The sequence below is a fragment of the Aythya marila genome (genome assembly GCF_965140915.1).
Source record: "Aythya marila genome assembly, contig: HAP1_HAP1_SCAFFOLD_197, whole genome shotgun sequence".
Taxonomy (NCBI): domain Eukaryota; kingdom Metazoa; phylum Chordata; class Aves; order Anseriformes; family Anatidae; genus Aythya; species Aythya marila.
Genome location: NW_028137441.1, coordinates 299,556 through 312,546, shown reverse-complemented (window position 1 = coordinate 312,546; position 12,991 = coordinate 299,556). Strand labels below are relative to the sequence as shown.

Below are 12,991 nucleotides of genomic sequence, written 5' to 3'. Positions count from 1 at the left end.
AGCTAAGGAGGAAAGGTTTTTAGAGCTACATTCAGTGTCAGACTCGAGAGAGGAAGTTTGCCGCAATTTCTCACCAGGCTCAGAAGAGTCTTTGCCGGACAAAACATTTTCTTTTGAAATGAGGTCACGTTCTTTTGATCTTCTTGGTTTCTCCTTGTCTCCACGGTCATCACATTGGTACTGGGCGAGGTATTCATCATTCCCAGGAGATTTCGGAGGTTCCGCAACACTGCATAAAATAAAAACCCATTTCTCACTTCTGCTGAAGGACGTGAATATTAAGAGTAAAACCTTCCAACGTCGAGCAAACAAACAAAAACCTCCGGACTACAGGAACGCTCGCAAAGATATGCCATTTAGAAACCTCTCCTGTGATTAGGACACCTTCTTCAGCTCCCAGAGAAAGTGCTTTTTCCCCTCTTGCTTCTGAAGCCATTGCACTAAAAAAGCAAACGCATCTGTCTCCTTCCACCTGCTGCTCTGAGAAAAAAGGCATAGGGGCGAGCGGGGAACAGCCAGTGTTTCTCCAGACAGTGGAGAAAAATGGAAAAACATTCTATAAAGGAACACAAGTTCTCCTTGAGGCACCAACCTGCATCAGAGTGATATGCTCAGTGCTGATCATTAGTTCTGTTCGTGACACTGGACACACAGTATGGAATTGTACTAATTTAAATCCTTCCATTAAATACTATTAGTAGACAGATAAAACTGTAACGAACTTCCATAAAGTCTTGTCTTAATCAGACTGTGCTCATTTTACCTCATTTCCTCTGACAAGCTGTTCAGCTGGCTGGCTCTGAAGGACTCCGTGATGACTTCTCGATTGACTGAAGGCATAGCTCCAGGCATCTGCAATTAAAACGCACAAGTCAGCAGACAAAAAAATACTATTTGTAGTAGTACTGAGGACTAGTCTTGTCAGAATGTCTCCATTAAATGGTAAGCAAGACCGCTGTCAGTTGTATGCATTATCTACACTTCAAAGATAACCCCAACTCACCCCCCAAAATCTACTTTAGGAAACTTAGGAATTTTTATCTCAGCTGAGCTTAAGTTGACAAGTTCTAATGTAAGCTCAGGTCTGCAAATTCTAAGGGGATAATACCACAAAGTCTTACGATCACATGTGTGCTGTGTTTTCTCAGTATTTCACCTGAATTAGGAACACAATAAACACTCCCGAATACATCGTAGGTGAGAAATTCTCGATGGAGCAAATCTATGTTTCAAGCAATCCATTTGTTTTAGAAAAGAACATCTCAGAAGGTTTAACAGGTTCAACTCGGCAAGTGGAATCATCAAGTTTCAGTCCGTTTTCTTTAGATTCAGTAACTAACCTAATAGCACCATTTAGTGAATCTGTTTTTGGCAGCTCATGCTGGGATCTTCCTTTGTCAGCATTCTGACAGGAAGAATTGGAATGCTGCAATGTACGGACTACCTTTCCAACCAAAATTCCATTAGAGGACATTGCATTGCAATTCCTTTGAAATAAGCCCTTTGACTCCTCCTCAGATTTTCCTGAAGATTCTGCACCATAAGGGACTGTGTTATCAGAGCTGAGTTTAGGATTTTCATTCACTGTTGGCTCCACAAAAATTTCATCAGAAACTTTTTTGTTTGTTTGCATTTGCTTCATTTGCATTACCGAATTTGTAATTGTGGATGAAGGAACAGCCTGGTAGAGATCTTCATCCTCCACAGCACTGCTAAGACAGTCAGGCTGTGACACAGTCTGACGAGCAGGCAATTTATTGTGAATACTGATGGTGATCTTCTGTTTTCTTGACGTATCAGTCATTGAAGGCCTGGTAATTGCCTGGTTTTGAACACAGGCCATTGGTGGTGCTGAAGATGGCCTTTTTAGGGTGACACCAGTGGTCTTTGTGTCCTCTTTTATGGATCCATTTCCATTTAAACGGCTTGAATTCTGTATTTAAAAAGAAGAAATTGCAAGATGGATTAACGCAAACACTGCATGTAACATTTTGAAACACAAAACTCTCCTACTGAGTGTTTCTACAAATGGTCTTAACACCTAAAAAGAAAAACACACTGCCCTTTAAGGATAAATGCAAGTCCAATAAGCGTATTCAATTCCTGCTTTTGGTTTACTGCAGATTGGTATCAAATTAACATCATCTTTGAAAAACAGCCAAGCAACTTAACATTACCTGCTGCTATTCCCAAATATATTTATTTTCCCCTTTAAACATACCCTGAAAAGCCTGAAGTAATCGTTCTGGTGCTCAGGAATAAGACATTTAGTTTTCCCTGTCTTAGCTAAAGTGACGAGGATAGGAAAAACAAGTCCTCTTTTAAATGATTTGAGGATTAGTACACTCTGCTTAAATTGTCAAAGAGCGTAGCTCTCTGTGCTTTAGAAAGCTGTCTTGGAGCTATAAAGTAATGGAGTCGCATGGCTGCACAATTTAGCAGTAACCACTGTTTGAATGACTCTGGCTGTAGCATGAGGGCTGTGAAGAAAGCTGCAGCGTGGGAAGGAAAACAAAACTAAGATGCCGAAAACCAAACAAAAAACCCCACACCAAACCCCAAACCCACTAGCAGTTTGGTGCCGTTATCTGCCCTCCCGCTTCCCTGAATTACCTTAATCATATGAGGAAGAAGTCGTGGTCCCAGAAATCCAGCCTGCTTACTATTAGCCCCCTGCTGACCAGGAGGGAATGAACAGGGATAAGATGGTGCTGGCAAGTAAAACGCACGTTCTCCAAGTGTCAAATCATAGCGCCTTCAGAAAAGAGCAGTGATCGTAGTTTAGTTTTTCTTTCAGCCTACTCTTGGATTAAATCCCATCCTATCATTTTAGAGGAACAGCTCATACGATATGGAAGCCTTCTCTACAGAAGGCTTCGCCAAGACTACAGACTGAAAAGTAGAGAACAGTCTTCCTACTAAGACTATCACTTGCAGAGCAATAATTCATTCTTACACCACAGATGACCTTCATTTCTCTCCTTCTCTAAAGTAGCCAGCTACAGATAACACATAGATAGCAATTTACACAAGTGCTGCAGTTTAAGGCCAAGCAACAAAAGATAATAAACGACACAGAGAATTTCAGGTTAGACAGAACTGAATTAGACAAATAATAATCTTCTCCCGGGACAGCAAGAAAAACACTTGCAAAACAGAAAAATATCAATAACAGGAAAGTAAATCTCTTCTGAACACATTTTAAAATTTGTTATTACCTGATATAAAAAAGTATGTAAGCTTGCTGACCAAGAACTCTTTTAATGTCAGTATGCACTACTTTAGCATCATTCATCTGATACCAAAGTCCATTACCAGCCTGCAAATAAAGACAATGATTTCTTTAGGTGAATTGCACGTTTTCCAGTTGAAATCACGGATAGGAACAAAATACACATGTGTCAAATAAAAATATAATGAAATCTTTTTCCCTAGAAACAGTAGCTGCTAGTCATGCTTTAATTGGTTTGCCAGCACAACCTTTACCCTGTTAGAAATGCTGTTGACTTCTACCTTTACATAGCATATATAGTGTCCTGAGTGACAGCTGACACCGTGATGTACCAGCACCGCGTATAAGGCATAGAGCAGTGGTTCTCCCATTGACTGCGACATGTAGGCTCTCAGGTCCAAATACTCCGGATATTTCACCTCCTAAAGAGACATCAAGAAGATAGAAAAATTATCCCAGAGTACTTCGTGGACTAGCCAGAGAAAAACACTTCCAAAAAACACAGACTAGAATTGATTTCCAGAATATATTTCTAGAATATATTTCTTGATTCACTACAAATAAGTCTTCCCATAAACAACGGTTAAGACTAGAAGTTGCAGAGAACTGTTTCCTGATGAATCAGCCTTCTCAGAGGAAAGCATATGCTTCTTGTCAAGCGGGAACTTTATTGATATTAAGAGAAAGAATAAGCCATAGTCGTTAGTCTACAATTATTGTCTGAAAATATTAACAACTTTCAGCTTTGGGGGATGTCCCATTACACAATGATATAGTTGCATTACAGTGGTAAATATACCTTGTTGATCTTTCCACCTGTGAAATCTGCAAATCTTTTCAGTGATATTGTGAGAACCTTGGAAGAACGGTGTATGGTAAATCTCTTGGATGCAGGAACCATCTTTTTACACCTTAAAACCAAGCAGAGATAAGTGTTTGAAGGCATCTTCTTTTTTCGCCCCCAAAACAAACTCCTTTTAATGTCTCACGCATGCCTATGCTATTTGAATGATATTTACTTGCATAATAGGTTGGTCTTTTTTCTTTTCATAAACCCATGCACTGCGTGTCAGGTTTGTTAATACACAGAAGAAGGTCAATTTTCCCAACAACTCAGAGCATAGCGGGAACAGGAATCTCTCACAAAAGGGTATGACCAGGTTGGATGGCAAGGTACCATTTCTTGGTCTACAAAAGTGGCTATTTGAACTCCAATCCTGGATACATTCTTTCAGCTTTCAAGGGAAAGACAAATACTGAAAGCGGAACGAGAGAGCCTTGGTCCCCAGGGCTAGAAATTGCAAATAATCTCCAACATAGGTCGACTATCAACATCAAAAATACAACAGAAGCACATGGTCATTCTACAGGAGGGAGACATTTAACAGTAGGAAGTCTTCATGTACTGAGCTTGTCTGGAAAGACACTGAAACCATCTGCCATCCTTTGAAACAAAATAGTTCAGTTTGACACATTGCCCGCTCCAAGGTAGGACCTACGGTGTAAGCAGTGAAAATTAGCCACTAGCCCAGAGAACAACGGAAACTGGGCAGTTTACATCAAGAAAAGTACTGTCGAGAGCTAATAAATAGAAAGAACAAAAGTAGCTCTTTTTGAATTCTGATGGCAAAATACAAGCCAGAGAATTGCAAACCCATAGGGAATGCCTATGAACAAGACTTCCCCCCTCCAAGGAAACAAAAATCCAAGTCTTTTATAAACTTCCACAAAACTTGTAAGTAGATCCAAAGTTTAGAGGTAGTCCAACAGAGTCATGCAACATAGAAAACTGACATCTAGGATTAAGACCTAATTCGTCAAAATCTTACTCGCTACATTTATAGCAATTCTCTCCATCCAGCTCTTCAGGTTTCACAAAGAGTTCCAGAGCTCTGCTAACAGACGAAACCGCCTAGAGCAGCGAGAAAGAAGAGCGCAAAGTCACCGTAATTCAGAATTCCAGAGACATACTAGTAGTTTATAAGAGAATCTTACTAACATACTCAAGCGATCTACTAGGAGCACTGTGAAGAAGGAGGCAGAAAGAGCATGCTCAGCATTGACCTCACCTGGAAGGCATTTGACTTTGGAACAAATACTTTTCCAGTAGCCTAGACAGCATCTACAGTGTGCTTTGTCATCAATACTGGGGACAAATTCATCAGTCTAACAATTAGATGTATATTGAGGTAGAACAACAAAGAAGTATGACAGCATTATAATTTTTGCAGAAAGAGAATTCTTTCCCCTTAAACCCAATGCAAATGTGGAGACTATTTACATGGGTTCCACGGAAGGACAAAGTCCAATCCACTTCCTTAGCACCACCAAGCTCTTACGTTTTAACATTATATGTGGTTTGGTTTTTTAAGTTAAACAAGTTTAATTTAGAAAGTTATGCATGTACTTAAACATCATGAATTATATTTAGAAAACATCTTACCTTTATATCCAAAGTGATATCAAGAAATGCCTCATACGTATCCGAAACTGCTTTGCAATTCAAGCACTTCACTGGAAACAAAATATAAATGCTTAACATTATGTGAAGGAGACTAACTGTCCAAATTCAAGTTGTTGACAGATACTACTTTAGACAAACTACAGACTGCTTTACTACCGACAAAAGACACAGATCAGTTCTAAGGACAGGAATATTTTTTCAAGTACCTCTCGATCTTAGAAATCCTCCAAATATTTGATGAATGATGGTGGTAGCTTGAGAAGATCTGTCCAATCTGGAAATAAATTATAATCAGACCTCAGAAGATTTAAGGCACAGAATTAACTCTTCAAAGAGTTTGATGAAAACCAAGGATGATGTAGACTTGCGTTGCTGATAGTAAATAAGGCACTAAAAGGTGCTAGAGATCATTTCTGAGAGTAAATAAAGGACTAGAAGGTGCTAGAGAATGTATGAAAGTGAACTTGTTTATGCTTACTCGGTGCTTCCGTTCAAGCACGCTTCCTGCATAGCATCAACAGTATAGCGCAAGAACTCGTGTGCGTCTTCTTGACTGCCAAAACGGAAATGTTGTCCTATTCCTAAATAAGAAGATGATAGTATTGACCTCATTTAAAAATGAAATCATTCTTGTATTTCTAAAATCTCTCTTCATTGGAGTGTTAAAACCACTTAGACACATCAAATAATTATTTGAAGATTACAAGCTATCGAAAAGAAACACATCTGAAGCCACTTACGACTGAGATTACTGATAACATGCGTAGGCTCGATGGCATCAACAGTGCAACGCAGGGCCTGGTTAATGTGAGTCTCCATCGTGCACATCATGCAAAAATCTTGTTCACGACCTGAAGAGTGAAAGAGCAAAGCATCCCAGTCCAGCGAAATATCCAGAACTACAAACATCTAAGTACAATTTAAACTATAGATACAATATCCACTCTCCTTGCTACATTCTATTCTCCCAAGATACCAATGTCCCAACAGTCTTGTAACATTTCATTTCACACAACTTGACAGAAGAAAAATATCCACTAAGCCTGTATTCAAATGCATGTTGTGATGAGAAATCTAAAAGACTACTGCAAAGTCGCAGTTGTAAAGGCTGACAGGAATGTGAACTCCACAGGCTGCAAAATGTATTACTCTCTAAAATTACTACCAAATGCATTACTGTCCAATGCACTTCATTATTCCCATGAAGCAATAAATAATCCTTTAATAAACAAACAAACAAACAAACAAACAAATAACTAACTAACTAAATAAAACATGGTGCATTAATTGCACTCCATATGCTATTCGGAGCCCACTGCTAATACAGTGCTCAAAGCCAGCTGCTACAGGTAAAATCAGGCAAATAAGCTTATCTCACAGAATCACTGCTGTTCTTTCACCTTCAGAGCTATCCAACAGATTCAAAATACTGTTAGAAAGTACTCACATGACTGGCTGTGCTCAAGAGAAAGCATGTAATTGGCAAGTGGGGGTGTGTAGGTCAAACACTGTAGAGTAGCATTAAGAAAACATGTGTTGCCAAGATTGTACAGGCCAACTCCAACACTTTGTGTTTCTCGCCAATCCATACAAATCTTCTCAGGTGGAAAAAGAATGCTCTGTGGCGGAGCAATTCCATCATTAACGACTGCAAGAAAGTTAAATTTAAAAAGAGATCTTGTTTGTTTGTTTCGAAGAAAGGTATTTAAAAAAATACTATTCTGCAGGAGCACCTAGAGGAGCTAGCTACAATCCAAACCAGAAAAACTTATTGCAGACAGCTTTAATACCACCAAATTCAAATTGGCTGGTCAACACAATGTTTTGGGGAAAAAAAAAAAAAAACAAAAACAACTTTAGTCAACCATTTTAATTTTTCTAAGGCAAGGCTAACTGCCATTCTGTTTGTAGCACCTAATGCCAAGTTCCTCTCCATCTATAATCTTTAACCTGATTAACTCAACTACTGTTTTTTTCCTTATTATAACTTAAACCACAAACTTAGACTTGAAATTATACGGTAAAAACGTAAAAACTAGGAACTAGGAATGACGGTACCCCTACAGATACCAGATCTTTTCCTGAGCAATGTTATCCTTCAAAAAACCTGTGAAAAATGGAAGCTGTGAATAGCAACAATCAAACACTTTTCTCTGCAAAACAGAAAAGACATGGAGGAATCTGTGCATTACAAAAAGCTCCCCGTATTTCTCTGTTGACTGTAAATATATCAAAATTAATTTCTGTAACATCAGTCACTTCAGTTGCCTTAGGGGATTCGCTTTTGAAGTCTTTCTTCACAGTAGTCCCCTTCTCTATCAGTGCAACAAGTAAGAACTGCATTTTCTACTTTTGCTTTGAAGACAATGGAGGCAGGATAGAACGCACACTTACTTAGATCTCTTGGGGCAAAAGCCTTAGATTTTTCAGATGATCTACAGTAAATAGCACCTCCACGTCCTTGGGCCACAGAGACTTGGCTTGAATCTTCTGCAGGCACTATCCGGCCCCAGTTGGCGGTGCGTGACATCAGTATTTTAGGACTTGGTTTCTTGGATTTGCCAGACCGCCTTGAAGAGGGCTTTTTAGGCTTTGAAGATTTGGGCTTCTTAGCTACGGTCATTGTTCACATCTGCGACAGAGACAGAAGTTCTGGTTGACGTAAGACTATCAAGAAGCACTCCAAGAAGAAAAGAGTAACAGAAGTCCTGTCACTTAATCTCAAAGAAACAGCCTTAAGAACTAAATCGCTGGTATGAATGATTTAAAAAGAATCCCCAAACTAAACACACAAAGTGAAAATTTCCATCTAAACTCTATCAGTATTACTTTTCGCTTCTGCAGAACTAGTGGCTGATGCCATTTCTTTCCCTTCCGTAGGATTTTAATCCATTACAACTCTGGAGTCTTTTTAATATAAAAATGTAGAAGACATTCTCTGAGGGGAATCAGTTATTTATTGATTTCCGGAGTTGCGCAATTATCTGTTAATTAGCACCTATGATCTAATAGATAATTGTTGCAATTATCTATTGCTGGCATTAGTAACGGAACACTATTACTTCACTGCCTGCGTTTTTCTGTTTCGTCTGCACAAAGGTACCCAGAACTCACTGCTACTTTTCTTCTGTCTTTCCAGGGCTCACCCTCTACCTCACTGTCTACTGCACCAGTCATGAGGGGTTTGTTGTGATTCTATAATGAGCCTAGCTTTTAAATACACCTTTCATGGGCGTCACTTGGTGACAGCAAGTTAATCTGTGAGGGCTCCTCAGTCTACATCATGCGGTCGCTTTTTCCAGGTGAAAAAGCGGAGCTGTAAGTGGCAGTACACCAAAGCCCTGGCATGCTGAGATCCAAGAGGAGAGATGTTTGGCCCTCCTTTTCACTCCTGGGAACCATATACCTCAAAACCCACAGAGGATGGGCTATATCTCAGAGAAATCTTCGGAAAGGAGAGCATGAAGAGCATGTTTGCAAATTTATTTCTCCCTGGGCTTCTTCTGCTTCTCCAAGAAAGACGAGTTTGAATATAACTTTGGCAGCAGTACTTCTGGTGTTTTACTCCTACCACATTTAAAACTCCTACGACAAACTGAAAAGTTAGACTAAAAAGCAGCTCTTTCCGTTCTCCTTTCTAAAGTTGCACGCTTTCCTCATGCAAAACAACAGGGGAATGTAAGCTAGAAACGGAAATGCTGAATGTAAAACAAAACAAAACAAACCTCAGCCCTCCAGGACAAAAGCCAATAACTGCTACAAAGTCCTTTTTAAAATGCTGATTAGGTTTCAAGGTGATACCGCTTTAAATAAGCGTAGTTGTGTGTCCATAGGCAGAAGCTGAATAATGACAGGACGAACTTCTATACTTCATGTTTTGTTACTGTCTTACTGTAGCACACAGGGACTTGTTACCTTTAGGGAAACCACTAACCTCATGGAGGGTTTAAAACATAAGCTAGTTTGTTATACCAAAATGACGGAGAGAACAAAGCATAAAGTGCTTTCAGATTTCTAGCACGCCTTGATTGCTGTCCATTAAACTTCAGACACGTTAAACAAAACACAGTAAATAAGAAAACTCCTAGTCCCACAGCTGGCAAATTGTGTGCAGAGGTTGTAATTAGAACTTTTTTGCCTTGACGTTTTACATTTAAAATTGATTTTAAATCCATTCTATACACACTTTCCATTCCTGAAAAAACAATACGCAAACCTGACAAATGCATTTACATGAGAAATGAAGTCGTCCTTGTCCGACTGGAAGACTAAGGTGACAGCTCCTGGGCTCAGGGATAAGCTCCGATCTTCACCAGTGACAGCTCCTTTTTTAGGATTGAAAGGGAAAATGTTTCAGCAACACATTGGAAACATACTTAAGGGACAAGAAACAAAATCAAGACTGCAGTGAGAAGGAGAACAGAAAAACAATACTGGGGAAAATGGGAAGGGAAGGGAAGGGAAGGGAAGGGAAGGGAAGGGAAGGGAAGGGAAGGGAAGGGAAGACCTTGATCTTTATACTGACCAATGAGATAAGCCTTACACATTTTTAAGTTTATTTTTGACAACTGATTGAGGTGTTACCAGCTATTAAGTACGATTCAAGAGCAAATATTAACACTAGAAAGAAGAAATCCGATCCACCACCACTGTTTCAAAATACATCCATTTCTCATTTGGAGATGACGTCTCTCTGGCAAGGTAGTAGAAAAACTGTAAATACCGATAGAGCTTCCTCTCCCGATGTTCCATATACATACCGATGCTGTTCCTACACCTACGCTCTGAGCATAAATTTATGTTGACATGAGTGACAAGAGAGGGTGTTACTCCTCTCTTTGTTTGCCTTGAGAGACACACCTCTTGTCCATTGAAAAGTAAATTCAAGATTCCAGATCACTTAAGACAGTTGCTATCCCCCCATTCAGAGTTCTGCAGCAGCACTCTTCAGATGTGTTTAGCAGTCTCTTTAGAAAATGTTATCACTTAGGACCTGCTTCTCAGTAGGTCCACGTTTGGCCTCCGCTTAGCAGAGAGTCAATCCCAGCTTAAGCTTTCGTACAAGAGCCCCTTCACGAAACGGAGTTGAACCCTGACATAACTGAGTTGAACCTTTAACCTTGAAGCTTCCTTAAAGAAGAAAGCAGCACCCAGGCCAGGAAATAGAAATTAATCGTCACTTTACCCTGAAACGCAGTGGGCTATTCTGTGCTGGCAGGATTGCTGCCGGGCTGGCCGACGAGGCGGCGGGCAGCTCCCCGGGGCCACAGGGCCTGGCACAGGGAGCCGCCGGGGGTCTCCAAGGTCCGGGAACAGCGGCAACAGCGGCAACAGCAGGGACAGAGGGGACAGCAGCGACAGCAGCAGCCACCTCAGCCGGGGCCGTCTCCACAACCGCCACAACGGCCTCGGAACGCCGCCGAACTCGGAGCTCCAGCGTGACGCCTTGTGAACCTGGCCGCGCTGCTCATGGCTAAAACCAGAGCGTTTCCTCCGGCGTGTGTTTACTGTCGGTGCCGGATCGGCCCTCACCCCGAGCTCTCCCTGCCGGGAGGGCTTTGGGGTTGGGGTTTCCCTCCCGCCGCCGCCGCGGGCAGGCCCCGCGCGCAAGGGGTCCGCGCTGGGGAGCAGCATCTCACCCACGGCGAGAGACCGAGGGCACGACATGAAAAAGCCCCGACACGAAAAAGCCACGACATGCGGCCGAGGCGGCGGGGAGACGGCTCTGAGGGAGCTGCCACTTCGCCCCGCCGTCCTCCCCTCCCGGGCCGCCCCGCCGAGCCCCGTGCGCCTCAGGCGCTGCGCTGAGGGGGTGGCTGGCTACTGAGACAGCTGCCCAGGGCACTGCTCATGGCACCGAGCCTGACGGAGGTCAACAAGTGTTGAACAATGCTCTCAGACATCGGGTCTCACTTTGGGGTGGTCCTGTGTGGAGCCACGAGTTGGACTTGGTGATTATTGGGAGTCCTTTCCACCTTGGGATGTTCTCTGATTCTAGGTCAGCAATCCAGTAGCTGATGAGAAGTGTGGAGTCATTCAAAGGGAAGAGAGAGCACAACACTTCTCGTTTGCAGAAGCGGCTATTTGGTAACCAAACCGATGATTCCTTTGCTTCTAGAGCAACTAACAGCAGGGATCCGCTTTACAATGGAGGGAAAAGAGTCGTTGGCATGTCATGTGAAGTAAGCTTCAAATCCCAGAGGATGATTTTGTTGGAACTTTATTCAGCTGAAAACACGGAAGCCTTGCTTCTGCTTGTGTTAGTTACAGCTCCAGTTTACTTTGGTTGGGAGGGAAGGCATTCCAGGCTAATGTGCTGTACCTGTTCCTTCAGCTCATTGTCCATAAACGGAGGAGCAAACGAAATCAGTTTAATCTCCATTAAATGCAGCAGACAAAGCGGAGTAGAGGGCGATCTAGCACTTAATTTTTCCTGTAAGCAGGAAACCCAGAACTCAACAACACTTTTCAAATCTTGTCCTGCAGTAAATGACCAGCTGAGTGAAGCTTGCATTTAGAGGATGTGCTCCTCCAGTAGACGGAAATAGCTTTTCCTCTTCACAAGTGCAACTGAGTGGTGGACTGGCAGCTACGTGGTTAACTAGTTGTGCCAAAGGGGTTGTGTTGAATGCACAGAAAAATATGCAGGTCCCAACAGTAAAGGGTTGTCTGTAGGCATGACACCGAGTACAGATGTTGTCTGCAGGTTCGTGCAGAGTGCACCGCGCCAATAAGCACCCAGAGTCGGAATGCACACGAAGGTCTTTTAATTATATAATTACTTATAGAACTCTGCAGAGTCAGGCACTTGGCCATCTTTCGCAAAGCAAGCACACCTCTGACTCGAATCACCGTCATTTATACACAGGAAACTTGTGAAAACTCTCTCTTTGGCTCCTTTGGATTGGTTATTACAGCTCACCTAACTTATCTCCACTGAGCTTGTGCATTACAGAGGAATACCGGGGGGGAGGGGGAACAGGAGAGGGGGGACACACACCGAATCCCACATTAGCATAGATTAGCATTTTGACAGGTGTGATTTTTAATGTGCTAATGACCCTTAATGAGAAAAAGGTTACTATAGGTCAGTCTGGAGCTGGTGTTCTCCTTCCTGTTTTTTCCCTTTTAGCCCTTCTCTTCCTTGCTTCTGCTAGCTCAAGGCTACCTGTCTCTCTCCTTCTTTATTTTCTCAGCTAAAAGACTGCACAAGCTACACGCCTCCCTATTTGCTTCAACATTTCCTTGGTTTTGTTTTTGTTTTTTTCCCAGCTTTGGGACGACACAGGTGTGGT

General features: G+C 41.9%; 2 protein-coding genes across 2 annotated transcripts in view; both read right to left on the bottom strand.

Moving 5' to 3' along the window:
- Positions 1-12,991, bottom strand: part of LOC309890810 (ATPase family AAA domain-containing protein 2-like) — a gene marked incomplete at both ends in the record, with an annotated part of 91,813 nt that overhangs the window by 25,522 nt on the left and 53,300 nt on the right. The gene's annotated exons all lie outside the window — the stretch shown is intronic.
- Positions 1,223-8,319, bottom strand: LOC309890811 (ubiquitin carboxyl-terminal hydrolase 42-like; the record flags this gene model as incomplete). The annotated part of the gene is made up of 12 exons (XM_082785214.1): positions 1,223-1,933; positions 2,614-2,755; positions 3,219-3,319; positions 3,514-3,654; positions 4,032-4,143; positions 5,062-5,144; positions 5,676-5,746; positions 5,903-5,970; positions 6,175-6,277; positions 6,437-6,547; positions 7,144-7,344; positions 8,091-8,319. The coding sequence occupies 12 exons, from the start codon at positions 8,317-8,319 to the stop codon at positions 1,223-1,225; spliced, it is 2,073 nt and encodes a 690-aa protein (XP_082641340.1).